Raw genomic sequence first — 25,713 nt, forward strand, 5'->3', positions numbered from 1 at the left:
GCTTATCACTGAGTAACATAGTCACTGATGAAATACATTAACTTTCCTTTTTTAATTTTTTTTTCTTGTTATGCAGATAGTGGCAGAGTTTCCAACTCTGAAGAGTCATTTGCTTAAGAGCATTCCAGAAGAATATTTTGAATCACCTGACTCGGGTAAGAAAACTCCAAGCATGGTATCTTAAAGACAAGTTTATATTATGAAATGAGAATTGATGATTTGTGTTAATGTTAGTGAAGGGCCTGGAAATTATAGAATTCTAATCTTAGTGTGAGCCTGACATTTTTGTGTTAGAAATTTCAAATGATTTTATATTTATATAGTTGATTTTGATTGGATGAGAATGAAAACACTGTCTTAGACTGCACTGTTTTGTCTAATATATTTGGTGTAACATCTGTACTAGCCTGTCTCTGATATTCATTGTAATACCTGACTGTTCTGTCTGCACTATTTAGTGTAATACCTGACTGTTCTGTCTGCACTATTCATTGTAATACCTGACTGTTCTGTCTGCACAATTTAGTGTAATACCTGACTGTTCTGTCTGCACTATTTAATGTAATACCTGACTGTTCTGTCTGCAGTATTCAGTGTAATACCCGACTGTTCTGTCTGCACTATTTAGTGTAATACCTGACTATTTTGTCTACACTATTTAGTGTAATACCTGACTATTTTGTCTGCAATATTCATTGTAATACCTGACTGTTCTGTCTGCAATATTCATTGTAATACCTGACTGTTCTGTCTGCACTATTTAGTGTAATACCAGACTGTTCTGTCTTTACTATTTAGTGTAATACCTGACTATTTTGTCTGCAATATTCATTGTAATACCTGACTGTTCTGTCTGCACTATTTAGTGTAATACCTGACTATTTTGTCTGTCCTATTTAGTGTAATACCTGACTATTTTGTCTGCACTATTTAGTGTAATACCTGACTATTTTGTCTGCAGTATTCAGTGTAATACTGACACTGTTCTGTCTGCTATATTCATTGTAATACCTGACTGTTCTGTTTGCAGTATTCAGTGTAATACCTCCACTGTTCTGTCTGCAGTATTCAGTGTAATACCTGACTGTTCTGTCTGCAGTATTCAGTGTAATACCTCCACAGTTTTGTTTACAGTATTAAGCATAATACCTGCATTGTTCTGTCTGCAGTATTCAGTGTAATACTTGAACTGTTCTATCCACAATATTCAATGCAATACTTGCACTGTTCTGTCTGCAATCAATTTAATACCTGCACTGTTCTGTCAGCAATATTCAATGTAATACCTGCACTGTTCTGTCTGCAGTATTCAGTGTAATACCTGACTGTTCTGTCTGTAATATTCAGGGTAATACCTGACTGTTCTGTCTACAGTATTCATTGTAATACCTGACTGTACTGTCTGCCATATTGATTGTAATACCTGACTGTTCTGTCTGCCATATTCATTGTAATACTTTGAGCCCCCAAGTGGTCTAAAGCATTCAACGTTACAGATCACTGCCATATCACCTCTGTCCGTGTGGGTTTGAGTCGGGGGTTGGGCCAATGTGGGTATGTGAGAAAGCTTGCCATTAGCTTCTTGTGGGTAGGTGGTTCTTTCTGGGGCTTTCTTGGGTTCTTTGTTCGTCATTTATACTGGCCACCAAGTATAGCCTATCTTGTGCTGAAAAATACCATTAAACTCTACAGCAACAACAACAGTGTAATACCTGACTGTTCTGTCTGAAAGATTCAGTGTAATACCTGACTCTTCTGTCTGCAGTATTCAGGGTAATACCTGACTCTTCTGTCTGCTATATTCAGTGTAATTCTTGTAAGCTTAAGGAGGATAAAGCTCATCTTGGGAAGGGCATTTCCCATCAAGAAATCACACTCATGAACAAACATACTAAAAGAGTTAGCTCCCTTCTTCAGTATATAAAGCTTTCTGGTTTACATGTTGTATCTCACTCTATTTAGTATGGTCATACCCAGAACAATAAATGTCAGATCAATTCTAGAGATTATTTTAATCCACAAATATAAGAGGTAATTGTACACTATCAATATAATGATACATTCTAAGAAAATTGATGTCTCAAGTGGATTTTTGCAAGTGCTTGCTTCACACAAGGCAAGCTATGAACAAAATACAGGCACATAACAAGTTGCTTCACACAAGGCAAGCTATGAACAAAATACAGGCACATAACAAGTTGCTTCACACAAGGCAAGCTATGAACAAAATACAGGCACATAACAAGTTGCTCCACACAAGGTAAGCTGTGAACAAAATGCTGGCTTTTATGCTCTTGTGTATCTTATTTTCCATTTTGAGCCAGAGTTTAAGTTCTGAAAGTTTCAGGACATATATGCCATGGGTGAGATTTTCCATTTGAGTCTAAATCTCATTTGAGGTCTAATCTTGTGAGGACCATGAGTCCTTGAGTATATTTTCTCCTTCATACACATTCCCCAATCACATTAATGGGATATACTCCTGCTACCTGTTGAATCCAGCATTGTTAAAGATATGAAATTTGTCTTTTCAGTGTATCTCATATAGACAAAAGCCATTAACTGTTACCTCTCTTTGACACCACCAGGTGTCGCTAGTTAATAAACTTCACAACTACACCTCATATGAGACACCTCCCATGAATCCAAATTAATAATGGGTCTTGTTTTAATGACTCTTTTTTTCTTGCCCCCTCTAATGGATGTTCCATCAGATTGGGCGGAGAGCGATATTCTTGAGCAGGAGTTAGTCTCTCATCGACAAGTGGTCAGTGAAGATTGCATTTAAACCTTGTTCCATACCAGCAAGGCCAATGGTAAGTTGAGGTCAATCATAGGCTTAAGGTGTCTCAGCAAATCACAGTTTCAAAATGGAGATGGCAAGAATTAAATATCTCTCCATCAGGATGGGCAAGTATGCCATCAGTCCTAATCTTGCAGATGCATATTTTCATGTCTCTAGTCACCCAGATTTGTGAAAATTTGTTTGGTTTGTTTACTATGACAAGTTGACCAATTTGAGTCATTCTATTCAATCTAAATATCAACTCTTAGAACATTACCAACTTAAAAGATTCAGTTGTCTTCCTGTTCCAGTCAACTTCCTTTATGGCACTGGGTTTGAGTGTGGATGGTTTCCTCCAGAAGCATATGGTAAGTTTTTTTCTCCTCAGTGTCAGAAGTAATCTCTTGTCTGTTTTTAATCATCATGATTTTCTTGTGAACTTTAAATCATCCCATTTTCTTATTCACCTTGGTATGGAGATAACAACCAATCTCAATCAATGTATGTTTCCACCCATGTCTGTGTTATTTAGATTGTCGACTCACAGTCACTTCTAAAAGGATTAAAAGGATGGGGATTTTAGCAAGAGTTTTTTTTGTGCATCTCTTTAGGTTATTCAGGATATGTGCTATTTACAATTGACTTTGCTGACTCAGTGGCACCATCTTCCAGACCACTCAATCAAAAAAGTCACGAATGAGGTCCTATATCAGTGGCACAACCATGGTTGGTTCATGACAGGATTTCCTCTGGAGAAGTAACAAATAGAAGTGACAGTAGGTACAAATGCCAATACATACTGTGGGGGAGCCCACTTGTTCGTTAAATATGATCAACAATTACAAGATAATTCTGATAGCCATTCTCCAATGGGACAAGTCTGTGGTCATCAGTTTGCTTGCTCTCACGAGAGACCTACCTAGGAATGTTAAGGCTAAATTAATCACTTCAAACAGCAATGGTTGCAAGTGTTACAGCCATGTCTGGACTGTTGTCTTTTTTACAGCTCATGTCAGGAATCAGTGGTATGTGGGTGTGACTGAAGAGGCCATGGATTAGTGTTGAGTCAATAACATAGACTCTATTAGTGCCTCAGTCTTTCAACTAGTCAACATTTTCTCTGGCACTATGAAGAAAAAAAGTGGGCACCATTTACCATCAAAGGCAACCAGTTACCATCAGGGTCAGTCAGAGAGGCACCATATGCTCCCTCTTTTTTGTAGCTAAGTTGAGAGCAGTGGCCATGCACGATTTTGTCTGTGCCCTCAAGCACTACTTGAAGTACACAGAGATAAATCACAGGATGTGCAAAAGACTGTTTCTTCCTGTAAAGATGAAAAAGCAGGTCATCACCTCCCAAGCCAGATCTTTGTGGCTTAAGTGGTTTATTTGCTCAGCATACTCTAGAATCTAGAAAGGTCAGAGTCATCCCACAATTGTTTCAGCTTTTGAAATCTGAACAATTTCTGCCAGCCTCACATTGAAATGCAGTGTTTTGATCTTTGACATCATAACAGCTGTTAGTGGGCATGCAGCCTCCACCTTCTTGAGCATTTATCTCTGGGATTTAGCTTCTCGGAGACAAAATATGAATCTGATGAGTCCTGTGTCTGTGGCCAAGATAACTACAAGACCCAGTTAAACCAACATAGCCTCTTGCATTCACCACTGAATTGTGATGGTAAGAAGATTTCATTTAGTATCTTCTTAACTGGATAGAGCAGTCATGGTTCATATGACCATATGATGTGTTGTTTTAAGTAGAGTGTCTTACAGGGAATCCAATCTTTCTTTCGTAGAAGGATTTTTGAGGTAAAGGTAGGATTCTTAATATTCCCTCTTCCTATTCTCCTAATGTTGATATGATCAGGGAACATATTTGAAGGAGAAAGCAAAATTATCTTTATCCAAGGTATGGGTGGGATGCTTACCATTCCCTTCTGGGGGCCCCGAGTGGTCTAAAGCGCTCTCCATTACGGATCACTGCCATCTCACCTCTGTCTGCACCGGTTCGAGTCGGGGATTCAGCCAATGCCAGTAGCTTCTCAGGGGTCGTGGTTCTTTCCGGGGTTTTCCTGGGTTCTTCCTCCACCATTAATACTGGCCGCCATGTATAGCCTATCATGTGCTGAAAAATGGCGTTAAACCCCACATCAACAACAACCATTCCCTTCTTCTATTTCCCATTCTTCTAATGTTAATGTAATCAGGAACATGTTTGAATGAAATTCAGATTTTTAGTTAAATATGTTTCTCCTAGAAAACTTACCTAATCACATTACTTTAAAATCCTCCCAACCACCCTGCTGTTGCGAGTGCTTCATTAGCTTAAAAACTAGTGACACCAGTGGTGGCAATGAGATATAATGGGCAGAAATTATTGCCCTTTGTTTATGTGATACACAGAAAAGACAAATTTTGTTTTAGTAGATCAAGTTTAAAATCAGATAGATTCAGGACTATGATGTCTTAGGCCATATTTTCAAAGCTTCTTTGAGCACAAAATTCTAGCTCAATCCTGAAAAATATAATGTTCCATTGCTGTAACAGGAATGAAGTTAAAAGTCAGAGAACTTTTGTAATCTTAACTTTGATTCATTTACCAGCTAAATTTTGTATGTTGTATCACATTTCAATTGAGGTTTTTTTATACCCTCAGCTCCAGTTTTTTGCTTTAAAGTTCTGAATTTATGTTGCCCTGCCTTTTATCACAAATTTTTACTTAACTCAAAATCTTATTTTAAAAAAATAATCTGGTGAGTAGAAAGACTGCATTTGTGCATTTCAGGTAAGATTTTCCAATCTGTTAATGTCCCAGATATTGAAGAAGCACAATGCCCTTATAAAATCTAGGAAGAACATTTTGTACTGTTGGCTACCAAGTTAATTTTGTACAAATGGATAATGAAAGGGCAGATAAAGGAGCCAAAGCTTCCCTGCAGTCAACCAGATTTCATGTACTGAGTTCAAATATTGTGTAAAATGCATGTTCATAATACTTTGTTTGTGGAATAAAAACTGCACCAAAAAATATGAGAACATTGAACCCACTAAAGGCAGAGGCATCCCTCATATAGAACAAATTGCTGAGATCTGGTGGAATTGTGCCAGTCGCATAGTGTACATCTGTACCTGACTTGTGCTGCCTGAAGGGTCAGTTTGACCAGTGTCCACAGACAGGAGAAACATTTATGTCAAGTGTGTTGACTTATGTCTGTGAAACAAACCATCCATGTCAAATTTATGAAGAATCTGACAGAGTACCATGTAGAAAATCCTATAATTTCTTAAGGAATGTTGATTATATATAAAAAATATTGGACCGTATCTTTTAAGGATTTTACATCTGTCAACTTTTTTACTAATTTTACAGAATGTTAACATTTTAAAGTTTTACATTTTATTTGTTACTCTTGATTTTTGCATTTATTTGGAAGAGTTTATCTTCCTAAAGTGTTTGCAGTTCAGTATTACATTTTATTTTTATTAAAAAAATCTACCTTTAGTTGGCACTATATAGTCACTATTGTCCTGAGGTATGGTGAAGCACTACTTTAAACTGGAATGACATGTTACTCCAAGTATTGAAAGTTTTAATAGAGATGAGCTAAATCTCCAGCATCCTGCTTTGCAAGTTAAAAATGTAACTATACAGATATGGAAAAGGTCTAAAAATAGACAGTTATGTTGGACTCTTAACATATTTTATTTAAATGTTTTCTTTTCAGATTTTGTTGACTTGAAATCAAATAATCATTCCAGCTACAAGGATGTCAGCGTTCAGCTGCGAGCAACGTGTTCTGAACACCATGGCAACAACCATAGTGACAATCATAACAGCATTAAATCAAGGTCACAGTGTCAAGAAGCTCTTTCAGTTAATTCTATGAATGACAACAATTTTGAGAGAAATGCTAATAGCAATCACTCCCTTTCATCCTCACATAGCCAATACGAAGATGAAAAACCAAGTCTACATATGTGTCTTTTTTGCAGTAAGGTGTTTCTCAGTTACAGCAATTATGAAGAACATGTTCGTTCCCATGCAGAAGCTAGACCAAAGTCAAAATTAGAACAGAGTTTGATCTCTCTTAAATCAATTAGGACAGAAAAGGATAGTCCAAAGAGTAATAGTAATGATATTAATAGTTTATCTGACTTGTTAAATCATGATGAAATGGATTTGCAGAACTACAGTCATGACAAATCTGAGAATTTAACATCAAACAGAGGTGATATTTTGATAAAAGTTGATCCAAAGGGAAGTCCTCTAAATCGAATTGTGGACATCAGTCCTCATTTTGATCAAGAAAGTCTGTTGGGTCCTAATAAGGAAACTTCCCATCCAATACAGAAGATTGAGGTTCGTAATGGCAAGCATATATGCCCAATTTGTGATAAACTGTTCTCAGGCAGAAAGAATGTCATGAAACATATCCGAACAGTACACTCTGACAGTCTGGAGCACAGTTGTGATATTTGTAGCAAAAAATACTCAACAAAATCCAATCTTCAGATCCACATGAGGACACATTCTGGAGAACGTCCTTTTGCTTGTACACATTGTGACAAATCATTCAACACTTACTGTGTACTTCGGATCCATCTCCGGACACACACTGGTGAGAAACCTTTCGTTTGCTCAACGTGTGGAATTGCATTTGCAAAAAATATTCATCTTAAGCGTCATGTGGCAATTCACACTGGTGAAAAGCCACATGAATGTGACATTTGCAGGAAAAGGTTCAGTCGGTCAGACCATTTGAAACGTCATATACAGAGCATTCACACACAAAGCAGGCCACATATTTGTGTTCTATGCGGAAAAGATTTTGTCAGAAAATATGAATTGAACAAGCACTTAAAGGTCCAGCACTCTGGATTGAGTGTCACTGATTTGAATGCCTCAGAGTCAGGAAGCCTAGATGGAAGTTTGATCCAAAACAGCAATGATATGGATGGTCCAGAAACTTCCTGAGGAATAGAATTATTATGGTTTTAGTCAGAGGGTACCATGTTTTCTTGGATTTCAAGGATGATGCAAACCACAGACTGAAATAACCAAAGAAAATGGAATGGACTGTAAAAGAATGATACCATGCTCAATCAATGGAAAATTTAAGTACCAAGAAAAATGTAATTTTCTGTAAAACTATAAAAACATATCACTACAGTCAAAATGCTTCAAACAACTAATGCACTTTGAAAAAGGACTGGAGACAACAACTTTTCTGCCAGTAAAATGTGGTCTATCAAGGCAAATGGTCTATCCATTATATGGTCAGATCTGTCTGGAGAGACCACATTTTTGTAGGTATAAAGGATCATGCCTCAAACAGTTGGTCTACTAGAGGTCCTTACATTATGCATTGAAACTTATGTTGATTTATCGCCCATTCTGCTATTGAAAATTGGTCTCGCAAGATAAGTGGTCCTCATTATAGTTCATGACAAAATATAGTGAAAGCAGTCTTGATGGACCACCCATTCTACCAACAAATAAGTGGTCTTCTAAGTCAGGTGGCCTCTTATCACAAGTTATTTTATACTATGAAGCTGTTTTGAGAGACCACCCATTCTCCCAAAAGGGTGGTATCTCAATACATCTGTCATTGGAGATCATTACATTTCATAAAACAGCTGTACTGTTCCATGCATTAAAAATAGTCATTCATGACAAGTAGACTTTAATAACAATGGTCTCTGATAATCGATTTTACTGTCTGATGCAAAGGGTTCAGTCATTCCCATATCACACAAACAGTATTACCGATTGCAGACCATAACTGTAGATTTACAAGTCAGATGTGCCAACTCTTACGATTTTGCCGTAAGTCTTGCGAAAATTACCCTTAAAATACGGACTGATCATTTCTGAAAAGTCTGGATAATTGGTTCATCTTTGTTTTATTTGGATCAGGGTTTCATCTTAGAATTAGTAAAATTAGTCAGGAGACCAGACTAACTTTACAGCAGTACCCCAGATGCTTCCAGCTGCACCTATTCATGCAAAGCATCTGCACAATCAAACTGATGATTATATATTTTTTATAATGGCATCCAGAAAGTGATGCATTTTAAAATGGAAGGGAAAATAAACTTCTAGAAAAGTGTTAATAATCAACACAGAAGAATACAAACGAATATTCAAATTCTGGTGAATAAAAGCTGGAAAGGACACAATTACATTTTATTGGACATCACATGCCAATTTGAGTATGCCTTGTGGCAGGAGATATGATTGCCGTCATCATGTGAAATGGAAAAGAATTTCCAAGAATTATGTCAAGTTGAGAGATGGCAACAATCCATTGAGCTGCATAGGGTTTGCAACTAGAGTTTGTGCAACTGTACTAGTGGTAAATAAAGTCTATGTGTACTTTACAAACTTTTCAGTTGAACATAATGTTTATCATTGATGCGTCAAACTTTAAATTGTTTTCCAGCTTTACAGTAGCAGTTATTGATATTTTGCCTTACTGAGACAGACTCGTCAGGGTTGGCAGGTCTGACAAGTCTTAGGAATAGGGTCACACCTGATTGCTTTTGATATTGTGTGATCAATTGGAGTTTGCTGTTAGTTGCCAGTCATTTTTGCGATAGTATGGTTTAGTCTTATATTGCTTTTCATCCACACTACTAATATTTCAGACAATCCATTTGTTAAATATATCATTTTTGAGGATGACCATGTAGTTTACATCAGTAAAGAGAGATAAATATAAAATGCTCAGATATCCTATGATAAATAGCTCTCTTTACAGTGACATTTTCTACAGATTGTTTGGCTTCAAATTCATGAAACAAGTGTGTAAAATGGTAAACTTGATATTTATAATATACTATTCATCTTCCACTTTGAATGGCAATTTCCCATTAACAAAATTTTGTGCATGTTCCCTTAGTATCCCTCTCTTTGACAGTGTCCTTCCTAAGGATTTTACTCTATAAGGACACTGCAATGTAAAAGAAATAATTCCTGGAAAAGAAGTTTTAAATTTAGGAAATTTCGTAGGTCACATAAATGTGATTGCATTGGTGTAAGATATGAGGTACAGATTTACGTTTCTGACTCGTCATGTTCATTTATACTTGCTACATTGATTTAAGTTTAAAAAAATAAAAACTTCTCAGAAGCAAAAGGTAGGAGCCTAATCATCACATATTTGTTAAAACAACAGAAAAATGTACTCATTGTAATGAGAGTGATTCTTCAGCAAGATGGTGGATATTGCCAATATTGTTCACTTTTGTGTTTATGAATCAAACACATTCCCTAATCAAAATAACATTAGTAAATTACAGTGTGTTCCTATCAGATATCCCCCTTTACTGCTGCTAGGGGAACCTAGGGTGGCTGAGTAGTCAGAAGCACTCGCCTTACAGATCACTTGTATCACAACTCAGACTGCACGATTCAAGTCTCAGGCTTGGCCAATGTGAGATGCTTGCCACTAGCTTCCCGTGGGTCTTCCTGGGGATTTTGTGGGTTCTGCCTCTACCATATATACTGGATGTGCCACTTATAGCCAGCCTATCATGGGCTGAAACGGCATTAAGTCAGCAACTACTAAACTGATGGGCTACCCATCAACCAGATGTTTTCAAGTGTATGTTTTCATTTTGTACAATTGACATTTACTGCTTAGCTTCTGGAATCCAAATATATCTTAATTGTTTCAACCCAGCCGTCTAGAAAGTCATATTATTAGTCATATTATTTGCTTCATGCTGCAGTCATTACTTTTTATTTTTGTATAAAACTTTGCTTACATATTTTCTAAGTTGTGGAGTTGAATATCCAGATCTTTTGTTCCAGTACTGTATCATTTGTGCTTGTTCTTGGTTGTCTAGTTGAATATCCAGATCTTTTGTTCCAGTACTGTATCATTTGTGCTTGTTCTTGGTTGTCTACTTGTGCATATATTTCTCTTAAGTAATAGTGTTGCTAATGTTGCATGTTAACATGTTTGGATTGTTATTTTCTGATATTTTTGTTGTCATTGTTATTTTCAGCTGAACTATGATGATTCCCTATGCTATGTGCAAGACGGATCCAAGAAGTGACGATATATTTGATGGATTCAAGGGAATTTATGTCCTTACATACAGCACACATTTGATAGTGGATTGGAAATAACAGTAGAGTGTCCACTCCTTTTGCGTGTATGTCCCCCTGCATCCCTAAGATGGCTTTCAGTCAGTTCTGTAAGTCCAGGCACATCTGGTATTCTTTGGACATTTATAATCCATGCTTTAATCCGTCCATGCTGTAGCAACCACTCAGGCTGTGTACAAACCAGTGGGGCTTGCTGTACCTTTTTACTAGTGACCAAAGAATTGTCACTTTTGTAGGTATGAAGCATGCCAGCTGGCTGTTTCATGGCGTGTAAAGTTATCAGGGGATTCATTGAGTCAGTTTATTGGTTTCAATGCACATCTGCAAAGCTGGTCTCCAAGCTGACCATCTAGTGGGCATCTGAGCTGACCCTGCAACCATTCATTGAATCCACCATTTATTTGTCCATCTCGTACATTTTCACATCCATACCTGCAAGACAAGCTGAATCATTTGCCCAGCTGCAAATGCAACCAGCGAGCATTATTCATTCCATTGGATAGCTTTCATACTACATAACACAGATGTATTTATAGCAAATCGATTGGGTAGATACCATACCACACACATACATATTCATAGCACATCAATTGGGTAGATTCCATACCACACACATACATATTCATAGCACATCAATTGGGTAGATTTCATACCACACACATACATATTCATAGCACATCGATTGGGTAGATACCATACCACACACATACATATTCATAGCAAATCGATTGGGTAGATACCATACCACACACATACATATTCATAGCACATCAATTGGGTAGATTCCATACCACACACATACATATTCATAGCTAATCGATTGGGTAGATACCATACCACACACATACATATTCATAGCACATCAATTGGGTAGATTCCATACCACACACATACATATTCATAGCACATCGATTGGGTAGATTCCATACCACACACATACATATTCATAGCACATTGATTGGGTAGATTTCATACCACACACATACATATTCATAGCACATTGATTGGGTAGATTCCATACCACACACATACATATTCATAGCACATCAATTGGGTAGATTCCATACCACACACATACATATTCATAGCACATCGATTTTGTAGATTCCAAAAAACGAAGTTTTCACATCCATTGGATATAAAACATACCACACCCAGCAGGCCAGTTATTCATTCCATTGGATATATACCATTCCACACATTTATTCTTAGCATATCCATTTAGTAGTTACCATATTCCACACACAGTTATTCATATAGCACATCAGTTGGGTAGATACCATACCATACACAAAGGAACTGCCTCCACCATGCTGATATGTGAGTTCAAGACAGACATAAAAACATTGAGGAAAAACCCTTCAGTGAGTGTGTGTACTCTTTTTGTCTGTTAGCATAGTACATTCAGATCAGAGCATGCAGTCCAATTTTTAATAAAGTGGATGGGAAATGAGATTCTCCTTACTGAAGTCTTCCAGCAATTTTTGCTGACTTGCCACAATGACCACTTGCCAACAACTTGCCCGTTGATGCCAGACTATTGCATTTTTTGGCAGATTAGGATCAATCTTTTTTAACAAAGTGAGTGGAAATCCAAGTTGCTTTAGAGTGATTTAATTCTCCAACCACTTCCACTTTTGTCTACCCCTTTCATTATCAGGATGCATCCAATCTGGAGATGGTTGACATTTTGCAGAAGGAAATTAGTTTGTTGCTATGACATATGGACAGTAGAAAGAGTTCACAAGCCAAGCTCAGTTTTATGTTGTTTCTAAACTGGTATTTTTATAATGTCCACAGGTAATGGAAACTTGGGTTGGTCATAGATTTCAACCAACTCATGCTTTTGGCCACACCAGGCTTCAAAATGAAAATGGCACATGTAGTCAGTGTTTCTGTGAAATGGATTGAATTCGCAATCAGTGTAGACCTAATTGACACATATTTTCCGACCCCTGTCAATCTGGCTTCAAACAAATTTCTTCAATCTGGTATTCAAGGGACAATATACCAACTTCATGTTATCCCATTCTCTCATGACATCAATCAGTTGGTATCCACAAAGATTATGAACAACATCATTATTCTCCAGTTGGCCTCATAATCAGTGACTGTTGTACCTGGACAGCAACCTTACAAAACATTGTATGCATATCATTGGTCAAGTGTAGGATCTTTCCCAGTTATGCCAGTTAGGGGTTCCTTTTAGAGCAAGTCAGATCTCTACCTACCCAGCATTTTGTCCACCTTAGGAGGTTTGGACCAATCGCTACCTCATATGCCTCTCTGACTTGTGTAACATGGATTATGAAACTTGTCTGTATCCCCAACATGTGTAACATGGATTATGAAACTTGTGACTCCCTGACATGTAACATGTATTATGAAATTTATGTCATATGTAACATGGTTTATGAAACTTGTGTGTCTCCCTGACATGTGACATGTATTATGAAATTTGTGTCTTATATCATATGTAACATGGATTATGAAACTTGTTTCTTATGTCATATGTAACATGGTTTATGAAACTTGTGTCTCCCTGACATTTATTACATGGATTATTAAACAAGCTGCAATCATGCAAAACATTTTTCTGATAGCTCTTGCTTTGACATGCAAGGTGAGCAAGCTGCATACCCATTCAATATCTATTGTTGGATGGTTCTATGGTCCTAATGACACATCGTGGCTTCATAGCTAACATTAGGTTGCTGGCATTGAAAGAGTGGTCATCGGCCACCTAATCTTGATGCAAGACACAGTTGATTCTCTCTCCATGGGGCCTGGTATCTCTTAATTTATTCTCTCTCCATGGGGCCTATCTCTTAATTGATTCTCTTTCCATGGGGCCTGGTATCTCTTAATTGATACTCTCTCCATGGGGCCTGATATCGCTTAATTGATTCTCTCTCCATGGGGCCTGGTATTGCTTAATTGATTCTCTCTCCATGGGGCCTGGTATCTCTTAATTGATTCTCTCTTCATAGGGCCTGGTATCTCTTAATTGATTCTCTCTCCATGAAGCCTGGTATCTCTTAATCCATTGAAGGCTGGGAAAGAAGGCCTTGCAAGTGGGTTGAAGTAGGTAATATGCTCATTATATTTTGGAATTGTGAGATAAAATATTCCCAATGAAATTGATTTCTGCATACTCACATTTGTACATGTTTTGATATGAGACATTAGATGCTGTTGACTTGCATGTACAGTCAGCTTTACATGATCTAGCTTTGCAGACATCAATTGAACATGATAGGTCCACTGGCCGCTGACCAGATGACAACCAGTTGAATAAACATCACCACTACCTCCCACAGGGTGCAGGTTTAGCACTTTCATTGAATTTGTCTGTTTTGTTGTCATCATGAGTCACATGACCTTCGCTTTTACTGTCCTTATCTTAGGGGAGCAGTTTATCCTTCATATAAGGGATGCAGCCATTCTTCCCGTGGATGCTCGTGCATTCCGCTTCCGATTATCTGGTCTTTTAACTTTAATCTGAGCTGGGAAAGTATTTGATAAAGAGATTAGGCTAGTTTGTACGTTATGTTTCTCAGAAAATTTTTACCTGATCACATTACTTTTAAATCCTCCAACACCTCTACACAAAAGTGAAACTGGTAAATTCCTGTTGATGTTTAGCCAATGTGAGTTGGTAAGGGGACTTAATCGGTAGGAGTTTGTTCCCTTTGTCTTTGTAGCTTGCATTAGACCCCTACTATACTTAGTATTGCATTAGATCCCTACTACGGTTAGTATTGCATTAGACCCCTACTACACTTAGTATTGCATTAGATCCCTACTACAGTTAGTATTGCATTGGACCCCTACTACAGTTAGTTTTGCATTAGACCCCTACTACAGTTAGTATTGCATTGGACCCCTACTACAATTAGTTTTGCATTAGACCCCTACTACAGTTAGTGTTGCATTAGACCCCTACTATGGTTAGTATTGCATTAGACCCCTACTACACTTAGTACATGTACTACTTTAGGTATTACCTAATTTTGAGAGATCCACCTTTTGTTAAGGAAACATGGCCTCAAGTCAGATGTCTGCTATCTTATTGGAAGTCATTTCTCTCTATACTGACATTAGTTTGTTCATTGAATATTTGGTCTGTCATGACAAGTGGTCTTTAAATAGCAGTGGACATTCAAAACAGGTTTTACTGAACCACTTTTACTACTTCTGTTTGCAAGTAATTTAGTGATACTCACCCAATATTGTATTCAGTTTATTTGTAAAGATTGTGTATGAACATCAGCAACTTATTTTTTATGACCCTGTGGGTTGTGCTTTAATGTCTTTATATATGTGTCATTGTCATGTTCAATTATACAGTATTTTAGGTACTTCATAGACCTAAGTAAAATTCTACAATAGTTCTTTTGTGCTTGCTTGGAAGGTGTAATTCATTTTTCAGCATACAGCCATGGGCGAAGATAATGGGTACAGGTTGATAATGTAATATTGTTCTCATAATATTTATTGTTACATAATTTCTTGGAGCACATTGCATTTTCTAACCCCATTGTGCATTAGAGTTTACTTGGAATGAGCAAAGTGTACTTTCATAGCAACAGTGTATATTGTAACGCTGATCAGCACAGGTTATTTCAGTCAGGGAGACTTCTTTACATTGAAAAGAAGAAACGTAGCATATGTTTATAAGGTGAATTGAAAATTTCTTTACTTTCACACAAGAACTGTATTTATATCATATATGTACATTCCATACCAAGATTTTTAAGTGTTTACCTAATTTTTGAGATATTGTGTATTTGGACTTAAAAAGATTTGAAGATCAGAATTTTTTAACATTTTTTTATTATTCTGAGATTTAATAGGGAAGTTCCTTGATGTGGTCTGCAAATTTGTAAACAATTTGTTCTAAAAAAAGCTGCTTGAAAGAATGGGATCAAATTTGACAGAAAAGATCCAGGCATAGAGGCTTTCAAGTTTATGCCTACTCTCCCACGCTGTAGAATTTGGCAAAATTTGACAGTAAGCTTTGTGACAAATGTTTTAAATTTGTACATGATAAGGATGCACAAAGATCTTGCTGATTTTTTTCAGATGATGTTGATCTACCGTCAGATATCGCTAAAACTGATTAATCTTTAAATATCGATGGCTTCTCAGTAAAATATTATAATTTTCAAAGCATCCTGATTTTGATGACCTTTAGATTTATACAAATGGCACCAATCTGCCATTAAATAGGACCATTGTTGCTAAAAATTTAAGAAAACAGATTTGACAGAAAGACATTATGGCGTGGAGTACTGTTTGATTTATTCAATGAAAGACATTATGCCATGGAGTACTGTGTGATTTATACAATGAAAGACATTATGGCATGGTGTACTGTCTGATTTATTCAATGAAGGACATTATGGCATGGAGTACTGTCTGATTTATTCAATGAAAGACATGACATGGAGTACTGATTTATTCAATGAAGGACATATTGGTTTGGAATACTGTCTGATTTATTCAGTGAAGGACATTATGGCATGGAGTACTGTCTGATTTATTCAATGAGGGACATTATGGCATGGAGTACTGTCTGATTTATTCAATGAAAGACATGACATGGAGTACTGATTTATTCAATGAAGGACATATTGGTTTGGAATACTGTCTGATTTATTCAATGAAGGACATTATGGCATGGAGTACTGTCTGATTTATTCAATGAAAGACATGACATGGAGCACTGATTTATTCAATGAAGGACATATTGGTTTGGAATACTGTCTGATTTATTCAATGAAGGACATTATGACATGGAGTACTGTCTGAATGATTCAAATGATGCTGATCCACAATCGAATACGGCTGCCGGTAATACAATAAAACAATCTACAAATAACATCTTAAAAACTGATCAACAGTAAATCTGACCGAAAATAGAAATACAGGGTATAGATGCTTTCACCTTTGTACACTTGATGCAGATGCACTATCAAATATGTCTACCACTATTAAAACTTGAAAATAATAAAAATGACTTATCAAAAACAACTGAACACAATTTGACTGAAATCATCCTGGAATAGAGGCTTCAGTTATGAAAAAATGATTCTGGTTTGCAATCATATATGGCTGCTATTACTAAGACAGTTTTAAAGGATATCTTCTGAAAATTGATTCAGAAGAAAACATTTTTCATAAACCTTCCTGACATGAAAAGCTTGAATTCATTCAGATGTTGTTGATCTGCCAGTAAATTTGACAGTCATTGCTAAAAAAAATATAAGTTTTTTTGAATGACTGCTTTCACCTGATAATGCCCAAATTTAATGCAAAATGGTCCAGAATAGAGGGCATTCAATTTTGGTATGGACAGTTATGATCCTGTTTTAAATATGGCACCATTGCTTGCTTGTTTTGCTTCTATGTGTTCTATGCCATGTTTCATTACATAATAAGCTGCACATTGCAGCCAGTATGTTTGGAACCTGGAGAAAACCCTTGAAAATTTCCTCCGACCTACAGGAAGCTGCGGACAAGCTTTCTTCTGTGCTACACTAGCTGAGCCAAGACACAAACCCACATAGACAGAGGTGAGATGTTAGTGATCTGTGAAGACGTGCCTTGGACCACTCGGCCGCTCATGGTCAGTCCACCGTTAGTAAAGTTGAAATAGATCATTGGACAACAAGTAGCATGACATGAAGACTTTCCGTTTTGTTCAAATGATCGTAACCCACCATCAAGCATGGCTAGCATTACTACAAGCAGAACAACCTTTAAACAACATCTCAAAAACGACTGAACAGAATTTGGCTAAATTTACAGAAAGATTACTGGCTTAGATGCTTTCAGCCATGTGCAAATAATATTAATGCAATACAGCTTGCTAAATATGGAATAGAATTTGACCAAATTGACTGAAAGCATTTCAACATTAAGGACTTTTGATTTTGTACCATTGCAAAAAATAGAAAATCCTTGGTATGACTTCTCAAAAACCACCATCAAAAATTGAAGCAAATTTGATAGATTGCACCCTGGCATGAAGAGCGCTAAGTTTTATACACATGTTGACATTTTGACTTCAGTTATTGCTGTTGACATTACACAAAAAACATTTTAGTAACTAATAATAGAAAACTACAGAACAGAATTTTATGAAATTTGACAAAAAGCATCCTAGCTTGAATGTCTTTCACATAAATTATGCTAATGGTTGTCATTGCTACAAGTAGAGAAACATAACTTTATTTTAAAAACAGCTTAACTGAATATGACCAGCTGACCAACAGAAAACATGCTTGCATAGAGGCCTTTCACTAATTGACATGCTATTGTTGTGCCATCAAAATGGATAAATGTACAAAAAATAAAAATAAACCTTGAAAATGTTATTTTTATAATATAAGTCATAAAATGGCACTGGAAGAAATTTCCTCAGAAATATTTCTGTTGACCTAGAATTTTTATGTTAACTGCTCTTGGGCTTTGACTTTACAGGCACATGTTAGTTAGATAAGTTATTTCAGGTCCTTCTTGAACCTCTCTTTTTATGCTGATCTTTAGATAACATTACATGCCATAGCAAATGCTTATTACACGCGTATTTGATTCGTATAAAGTAAATTACTCTAAACTCAATCATATGGCATTTTGGATGATTTAACTGCATATCTTTTATGTCTTAGTTGGCAAGATTGTCTGTGTGAAACAAAATGTGCATGCATTTTTGTATGGCAAGCTTCCTTTCAACACTTTCCTTTTGACACCTGGGGCCCCGAGTGGTCTAAAGCGCTCTCCGTTAAAGATCACTGCCATCTCATCTCTGTCTGCGTGGGTTGGAGTCTCAGATTCGGACAATGTGGGTATGTGAGAAAGCTTGCCAGTAGCTTCTCGAGGATTGTTGGTTCTTTCCAGGGATTTCCTGGGTTCTTCCTCCACCATTAATACTGGCCGCCATGAATAGCCTATCATGTGCTGAAAAATGGCGTTAAACCCTACAACAACTTTTGGCACCTGCTGACATTCACCCTTCAGTTGAATTTTTTGCAAGTGCTTGACCAAGGCCAATGAACGCTGTCTTTATTGAACACAATCATGCTTTTCATGCTGGAAAGTCCCACCTTTTCATCCAAAATGAGACGGTAATTTGATCAAAACACAGGTGAGCAGTATCACTTGTGTAAAAATTAACTTGTGTGTAGTTCATAGTTCCAAAATAGAAGGTTGGAAAGGAAAGGGAAAAAATTAAAATAAAATGAATACCTGGAGGAATTTCAAATAAAATGAATACCTGGAGGAATTTCATTGTGGGCCACGTACTTGACAATAAAACTGTTAATATTAATCACTTGACATAATATTCTTCCTTACACTTTTACAAACACCTGATTTCCACAATATGAATTCTTAGAAATGTATAGTTATTTCCCTTGCCAAAAAATTTACAAAGTCAACATGCTTGATGGAAGTTACATGAATACTGATTTCAGTGACTCAAAGAGAAAATATTTTTTTATGTACTGTGGCTATAATTTTTTTTAAATTCTGACATTTTCTGTCTTTAGCTTTTGAGATGAGCTTCCTGCTATAGTAGACGTTATTTATATCCCTCTATATATATATATATATATATATATATATATATATATATATATATATATATATATATATATATTAGTTGTGATGTAGAAGGAGATATTAATATACCTAATTATCGGGTGGCCGAGTGGTCTAACGCACTGTCCGTCACGGATCACTGCCATCTCACCTCTGTCTGCGTGGGTTCGAGTCTTGGGCTCGGCCAATGTGGATATGTGAGAAAGCTTGCGGGTAGCTTCTTGTGGGTCGGTGGTTCTTTCCAGGGTTTTCCTGGGTTCTTCCTCCACCATTAATAGATTCACTGGTTTCCTTTCAAGTAGTTGTGTATTTTTAAAAAACTCTTTCAAAGCACTATACTATAGAATTTAGCATAGCAACAGTATTTAATCCAATTTAGTGTTTCTAAAAATTAATTAAGAACAAGCAGAGTTGTACTTCATAAATATTTTAACCCCCCAGTTGACAGGCATTTGTGGTAAAGTTGGAAGATGTGCTGACAAACTGCAATCAGTTGGTGATGAATACAGATGTCAGGCCTTGATAAAAATAAATAGGCCTTGGATTTGTGATGAAAATAAATAGCAGGCCGTAGTTTCTTGATGAAAATAAAAAGCAGGCCTTGGTTTCTTGATGAAAATAAGAAGCAGGCCTTGTATTCTTGATGGAAATAAATAGCAGGCCTTGTATTCTTGATGAAAAAAAATAGCAGGTCTTGGCTTTTTGATGAACATAAATATCAGACCTTGTATTTATGATGAACATAAATAACAGTCCATGTGTTTGTGATCAGTACAGACATCCATGTGTTTGTGATGAATATACATATGAGGCCTTATATTTGTGATCAGTACATATATAAGGCCTTGTATTTGTTTTGAACAAATATCAGGCCTTATTTTCATTTTGGATGTAAATAACAGGCTTTAATTCATGATGAACATAAATATCAGGCCTTGTATTTTTTAAACTTTCTTTAGACAAAAATCAAACTGGGCTCATGTTTCACACATTCTTACTGTATGTAACTTACAAATAACTTTAATTTAGAACGATAAAACTTTAAACGCTTTCTTGGATCTACATCAGAGATTTAGATGTGCTGCAACATCCAGTAATATTCTTGGGTTTTGAGTCCAGGCTTTGAATTCAAAACACTTTAAGAAAACTTGACCAGTGAGGTCATTGTCCAAAGCTAATAGATAAAATTAATTTAGTATTTTACTTGATGGACATAATATTTCCAGCTGTGGATTAAATATTTAAATTCATTTTATAAGTTTTTAACATACCATAAACATCCTTTAATGCTTTTACTGGCTTGACATTAAATTTCACAAGTTCAGTATTCCATTGAAAAGACCGACATCTCAAGTCCCATATATATATGGGGTTGTACAGATTTATCTGAATATAAAAATTGTAAATGACTGGTTTGACTGTTTCTGGAATGCCTCAAGTGTAAAAGTTTAAATTCTTTGTGCATTTACATGCTGTTATTGATTGGAGTCTTTTGTATATGATGTTAAGTCCATTTCATGGGGGAAAAAGCCTTTATACACAGAAAATGCATTTTTTGTTGCCTTTTAGCAAATTAAAGATTGTCCATTTCTTTTTTATAAAGTCCTTTGGTTACTCAGACTCCGGCTTTACATGTATCCGGGAAACCGTGTATGTTTTTCTTTTTAATGGTTGAGACTTTATATGTATGGTAAGGTTTACTCACTTGTCAGCTTTCAGTATTAACTGGTGTCTTTGGGAATAAGTTTGTGACAACCATTGACATAATTATGGTAATTAAAATTAATTAATTATGCCCATATCATTATGTCAATTATATTAATATTTTCATGTCATTATATAAATTAGGTTAATATGCATGTGTCACAATGTTTCATTTTCATTACCTCACCAATGATGTTGTGTTTTTTTGTAAACAAATGGTGTTGGGTTCGGATTGTTCATAGTCCATTTACTGCACTATTTTGCATTTTCTGCTGACAAAATCAGTATTTAAAAAATATAAATGTTACCGTTGTGCTCATTCAAGAGAATAGTTTGAAAATTGTAAGTGAATAATTCAGTAGTTTGGTTTAAATTTCAAAGCTAACAAGAAATGACAGTATTTGTGTTGTTTCATTTAATGATTAATGAAAATTTTAAAGCTAACAAGAAATGACAGTATTCGTGTTGTTTCATTTAATGATTAATGAAAATTTTAAAGCTAACAAGAAATGACAGTATTCGTGTTGATTCATTTAATGAGTAATGACCACTCATCCACAAGTTATTCTTATTCACATTTTCTAGCTGATCTTTTTCTCTACACGATGTAATATTAATTACTCAGTATTTTCTTTTGGCTGTGACATTACTTGATAAGAATTTTTGTATACTCTGTCCAGCAATGATTAACTTTAATTTCTTTTACTTCATGGTAATAAGATGTATATTTGCATTACTACGCAAATTTTCTCAGCCGTTCCGGTGGCCAAGTGGTTAGAGCATCTGCCTTAGATGCAGGAGGTCATGGGATCAATCCCCAGCCAAGTCATACCAAAGACTTACAAAAATGGTACTAACAGGTGCCTCGCTTGGCACTCAGCATTAAGAGGTTAGTGTCAGGATAATGTGGCTAGGTGGGACATTATGCTGCATGTCTGCCGTATGATGCCCCAGTGCTAGATATCACTATAAAATGTCACACTGCAGACATCGTAGTGATATGACTGAAAAATTCTTAAAGCTATGTTAAAAATCCAAATCATACACACAAATTTTTGTCATGCAGGTTCATGGATGTATGATTAGATTGATGCATTCCTGCATGTCATAAGAGTCAGCTGTTGATGCAATGAGCTACAAGTGGCTAAGTAGGTAACACGCAGGACCTGTAACTGATTGATAGGATTCGTATTCCACAATTGAATCAGACCAAGGCAATTTACATCAACTTCCTCTGCTCAAAATAGCCTACTTGAGTTGCTGTGCTGTGAAACGCCAAACCAAACAAAGCTGACACATTTAAAAATCAGATGGCAAATGTAATGCAGGAGGCTACTACAAAAGGACCTGATAACCCAATTTAAACAAGTTGCCCCAAATGGACGAAAAGGTCATGAGAAACTGAAATTGTAACTTCTGTTTTTGTTTCTTATTCAATTCATAAAAAATTATTTTCCTTGGTAAACTATTTGATTTGACAATCCTTAGAATGACAGCATGTAGTAACCCTTTGGGTTTAGCCAGATTTAATATGCAGTAGCCCAGGTAGAACATTGTATGGTAGCCCAGATGCAGAATTCTGGTAGTCCCAGGGCTTCAGGCAGCCAATTTGTTGAATCTTGGCATCACCTGGAGATCATCTATCACCACCATTTGGTCAGAAACTGGACTGGATAACCTCGAGTTGGTCACACATCTTTCATAGTCAACCAGTATTTGATGTTCTCAGCTTCTTTGCAGTACCTGAAAGCACTGCTTTAAGCCAGATTTGTCTAAGGCCTTAGAATGTTTTAAATTTGTCCAAAATCAGGGCCTTAGAGTGTTTTAAATTCTTCCAAAATCAAGGCCATAGAATGTTTTAAATTTCTTTCAGAGCCACCTTGAAGTATAACTGCCATTACTAAAAATAACATTTTCCAAAACTGCTTACCTGAATTTGATTAAAGTTTTTGGAAGGAATTTGTGCATCAAGACTTGTGAACTTATTATGCTAGTCTATGTATGTATTATGGAAACATGTCGGTGATGCAGTGGAAATGTTTTATTTCCTTTGTAATTATGGATACTTAAAACTAACTGCATTAATGGACTGCAATATATATAACACATGTACTTTAAGATGCACATTTTGAGCCTAGTGAACAATAATAAAAGGACCAGAATAGTTCTAGAATAACTTTCTTCTTTCTTGAAGTGGCTTTTTATTGTTTGCCAATTTTAAGACAGAAAAAGTCACATACAATGTTATTGTAGAGAAAACTGTTTTCAATGTTTGTACTACAGTATATTTTTTTTTTTCATTCTATTTTTTTCACTCATTTATACAATTAGTTATTCCAGACATTTTTATTTGTTCATGATATTTTGTTAAGTTTGGAAATAATTTAAAAATTTAAGAATTCTTGTGAAAAATTGTAAATTTGAATATGTACATATATTTTTACTGTAATTGAATGATATTTATAATGCCTACAGTACTGTTGTTATTTGGTTAATCAGAGATATTCATATTCCTCTGTGTTGCTTTATTCTCAGTTCTCCAGAAAGTTTCTATCATTTTGTTGTATCTGTAATTACAACTAAATAACAGATGACATTGTTGAAATTTTATTGCCCAAACATTCCTCTGGCTTTGCTTGTTACAGACTTTCACTTTAGTCATCACATTTATTCGTTTTTAAATTCACATTTATTAAAATTAAGTTCACATTTATTTGCATTTCAAGGACTTTTTTTTTTTTAAATGCCATCATCGGACACTTATAATAATGGATTAACAAGGCCCAATTTGGTATGGGGAGACAATCCTGATTATTAATATCAATTAATGGTGTTTGCAGAAAGGTTCTTCAAATAATAGTAAATGTGAAAATTGCATGCACAATTTTTCTGCTTGCAAATATTCCTGTAAATTTCAAGCAGACAAAATGTGGCTGACATTATCTTAAAATATCTTACTTTTCAACTTGATGTTTGTCGACAAGGATCCTTGCATATAACTTGATGTTTGCAGACAAGGATCCTTGCATATAACTTGTTTGCAAACAAGGATCCTTGCATACAATTTTATGTTTGCAAACAAGGATCCTTGCATACAATTTTATGTTTGCAAACAAGGATCCTTGCATACCATTTTATGTTTGCAAACAAGGATCCTTGCATACAATTTTATGTTTGCAAACAAGGATCCTTGCATACCATTTGATGTTTGCAGACATGGATCCTTGCATACAGTTTGATGTTTACAGACAATTATACTTGCATACAATTTGGTGTTTACAGACAATGATCCTTGCATACAATTTGATATTTACAGACAATTATACTTGCATACAATTTGGTGTTTACAGACAATGATCCTTGCATACAATTTGATGTTTATAGACGATGATACTTGCATACAATTTGATGTTTACAGACAATGATCCTTGCATACAGTTTGATGTTTACAGATAATAATACTTGCATACAATTTGATGTTTATAGACAATGATACTTACATACAATTTGATGTTTACAGACAATGGTACTTGCATACAATTTGATGTTTACAGTTTGATGTTTATAGACAATGATACTCGCATATAATTTGATGTTTACAAACAAGGATCCTTGTGTACAAATGCTGTATATTGTGTATAGTTTTGCTTTAATAACATTCCAAGTATGTGATTGTTGTTTTATTCAGGATAAATTATGTTACAAATATTTAACAATAACCAACTTGTGCTATTATTTTTTTTTTGTTGTAAACTTCTATCATTCCATTCATTTTTTAAATTATATTGACTGTAGCAAAAAGTTACTTGTATCTTTGTGAAGAATTCATGAAACTATTTACAAGAAGTATTTTCTGTCCCCATGTATATTTCTGCTAAATTGACTTGACATATTTTTTTGTGATGATGAGTTAGAGACAAGGAATGAATGAATCAAAGTTTCACATTCAGAAACAAAAAAATGTGGTAATAAGGTACCTGCAAGAACCTGTCATGATTCTTGCTGTTTTGTGTCACATAAACCCAATGAAACGTGTTAATGAAGGTATATCATCATGCTGATTTAAAATAAATGTGACGGTGTACATGCAATTTCAGTGAGTATTGGTTTTCTTTCCATCACTAATATAAATCCTTGCAGGTTTCCAAAGTGGCTGAGCGATCAAAGTCCCAGGTCCCAAAGTGGTCTAATGACCCAGGTAGCCGAGTGGTCTAAAGCCCCAAGTCACAGAGTGGTCTAACAATGCAGGTAGCCAAGTGATCTAAGACCCAAGGTCCCAAAGTGGTCTAATGACCCAGGTAGCCGAGTGGTCTAAGGCCCCAAGTCACAGCGGTCTAATGACCCAGGTAGCCGAGTGGTCTAAGGCCCTAAGTCGCAAATTGGTCTAATGACCCAGGTAGCCGAGTGGTCTAAGGCCCCAAGTCACAGTGGTCTAATGACCCAGGTAGCCGAGTGGTCTAAGCTACTCAACTTTACAGATCACTGACATCTCGCCTGT

The 25,713-nt window shown here is 35.9% G+C and overlaps 1 protein-coding gene across 1 annotated transcript in view; it reads left to right on the top strand.

Annotated features, from left to right (window-relative positions):
* LOC149772917 (uncharacterized) overlaps window positions 1-25,311 on the top strand; it is a 36,204-nt gene extending 10,893 nt beyond the window's left edge. The window contains exons 4-6 of the mRNA XM_089947132.1: window positions 77-179; window positions 3,097-3,153; window positions 6,514-25,311. Coding sequence (XP_089803258.1) covers window positions 77-179; window positions 3,097-3,153; window positions 6,514-7,763 — 1,410 coding nt within the window. The 3' untranslated portion in view covers window positions 7,764-25,311. The remainder of the gene's footprint in view (window positions 1-76; window positions 180-3,096; window positions 3,154-6,513) is intronic.
* Window positions 25,312-25,713: the final 402 nt, after the last annotated feature.

Source organism: Sinohyriopsis cumingii, unplaced genomic scaffold (assembly GCF_028554795.1).
Source record: "Sinohyriopsis cumingii isolate HCF-2022 unplaced genomic scaffold, ASM2855479v2 utg000974l, whole genome shotgun sequence".
In the NCBI taxonomy this organism is placed as follows: domain Eukaryota; kingdom Metazoa; phylum Mollusca; class Bivalvia; order Unionida; family Unionidae; genus Sinohyriopsis; species Sinohyriopsis cumingii.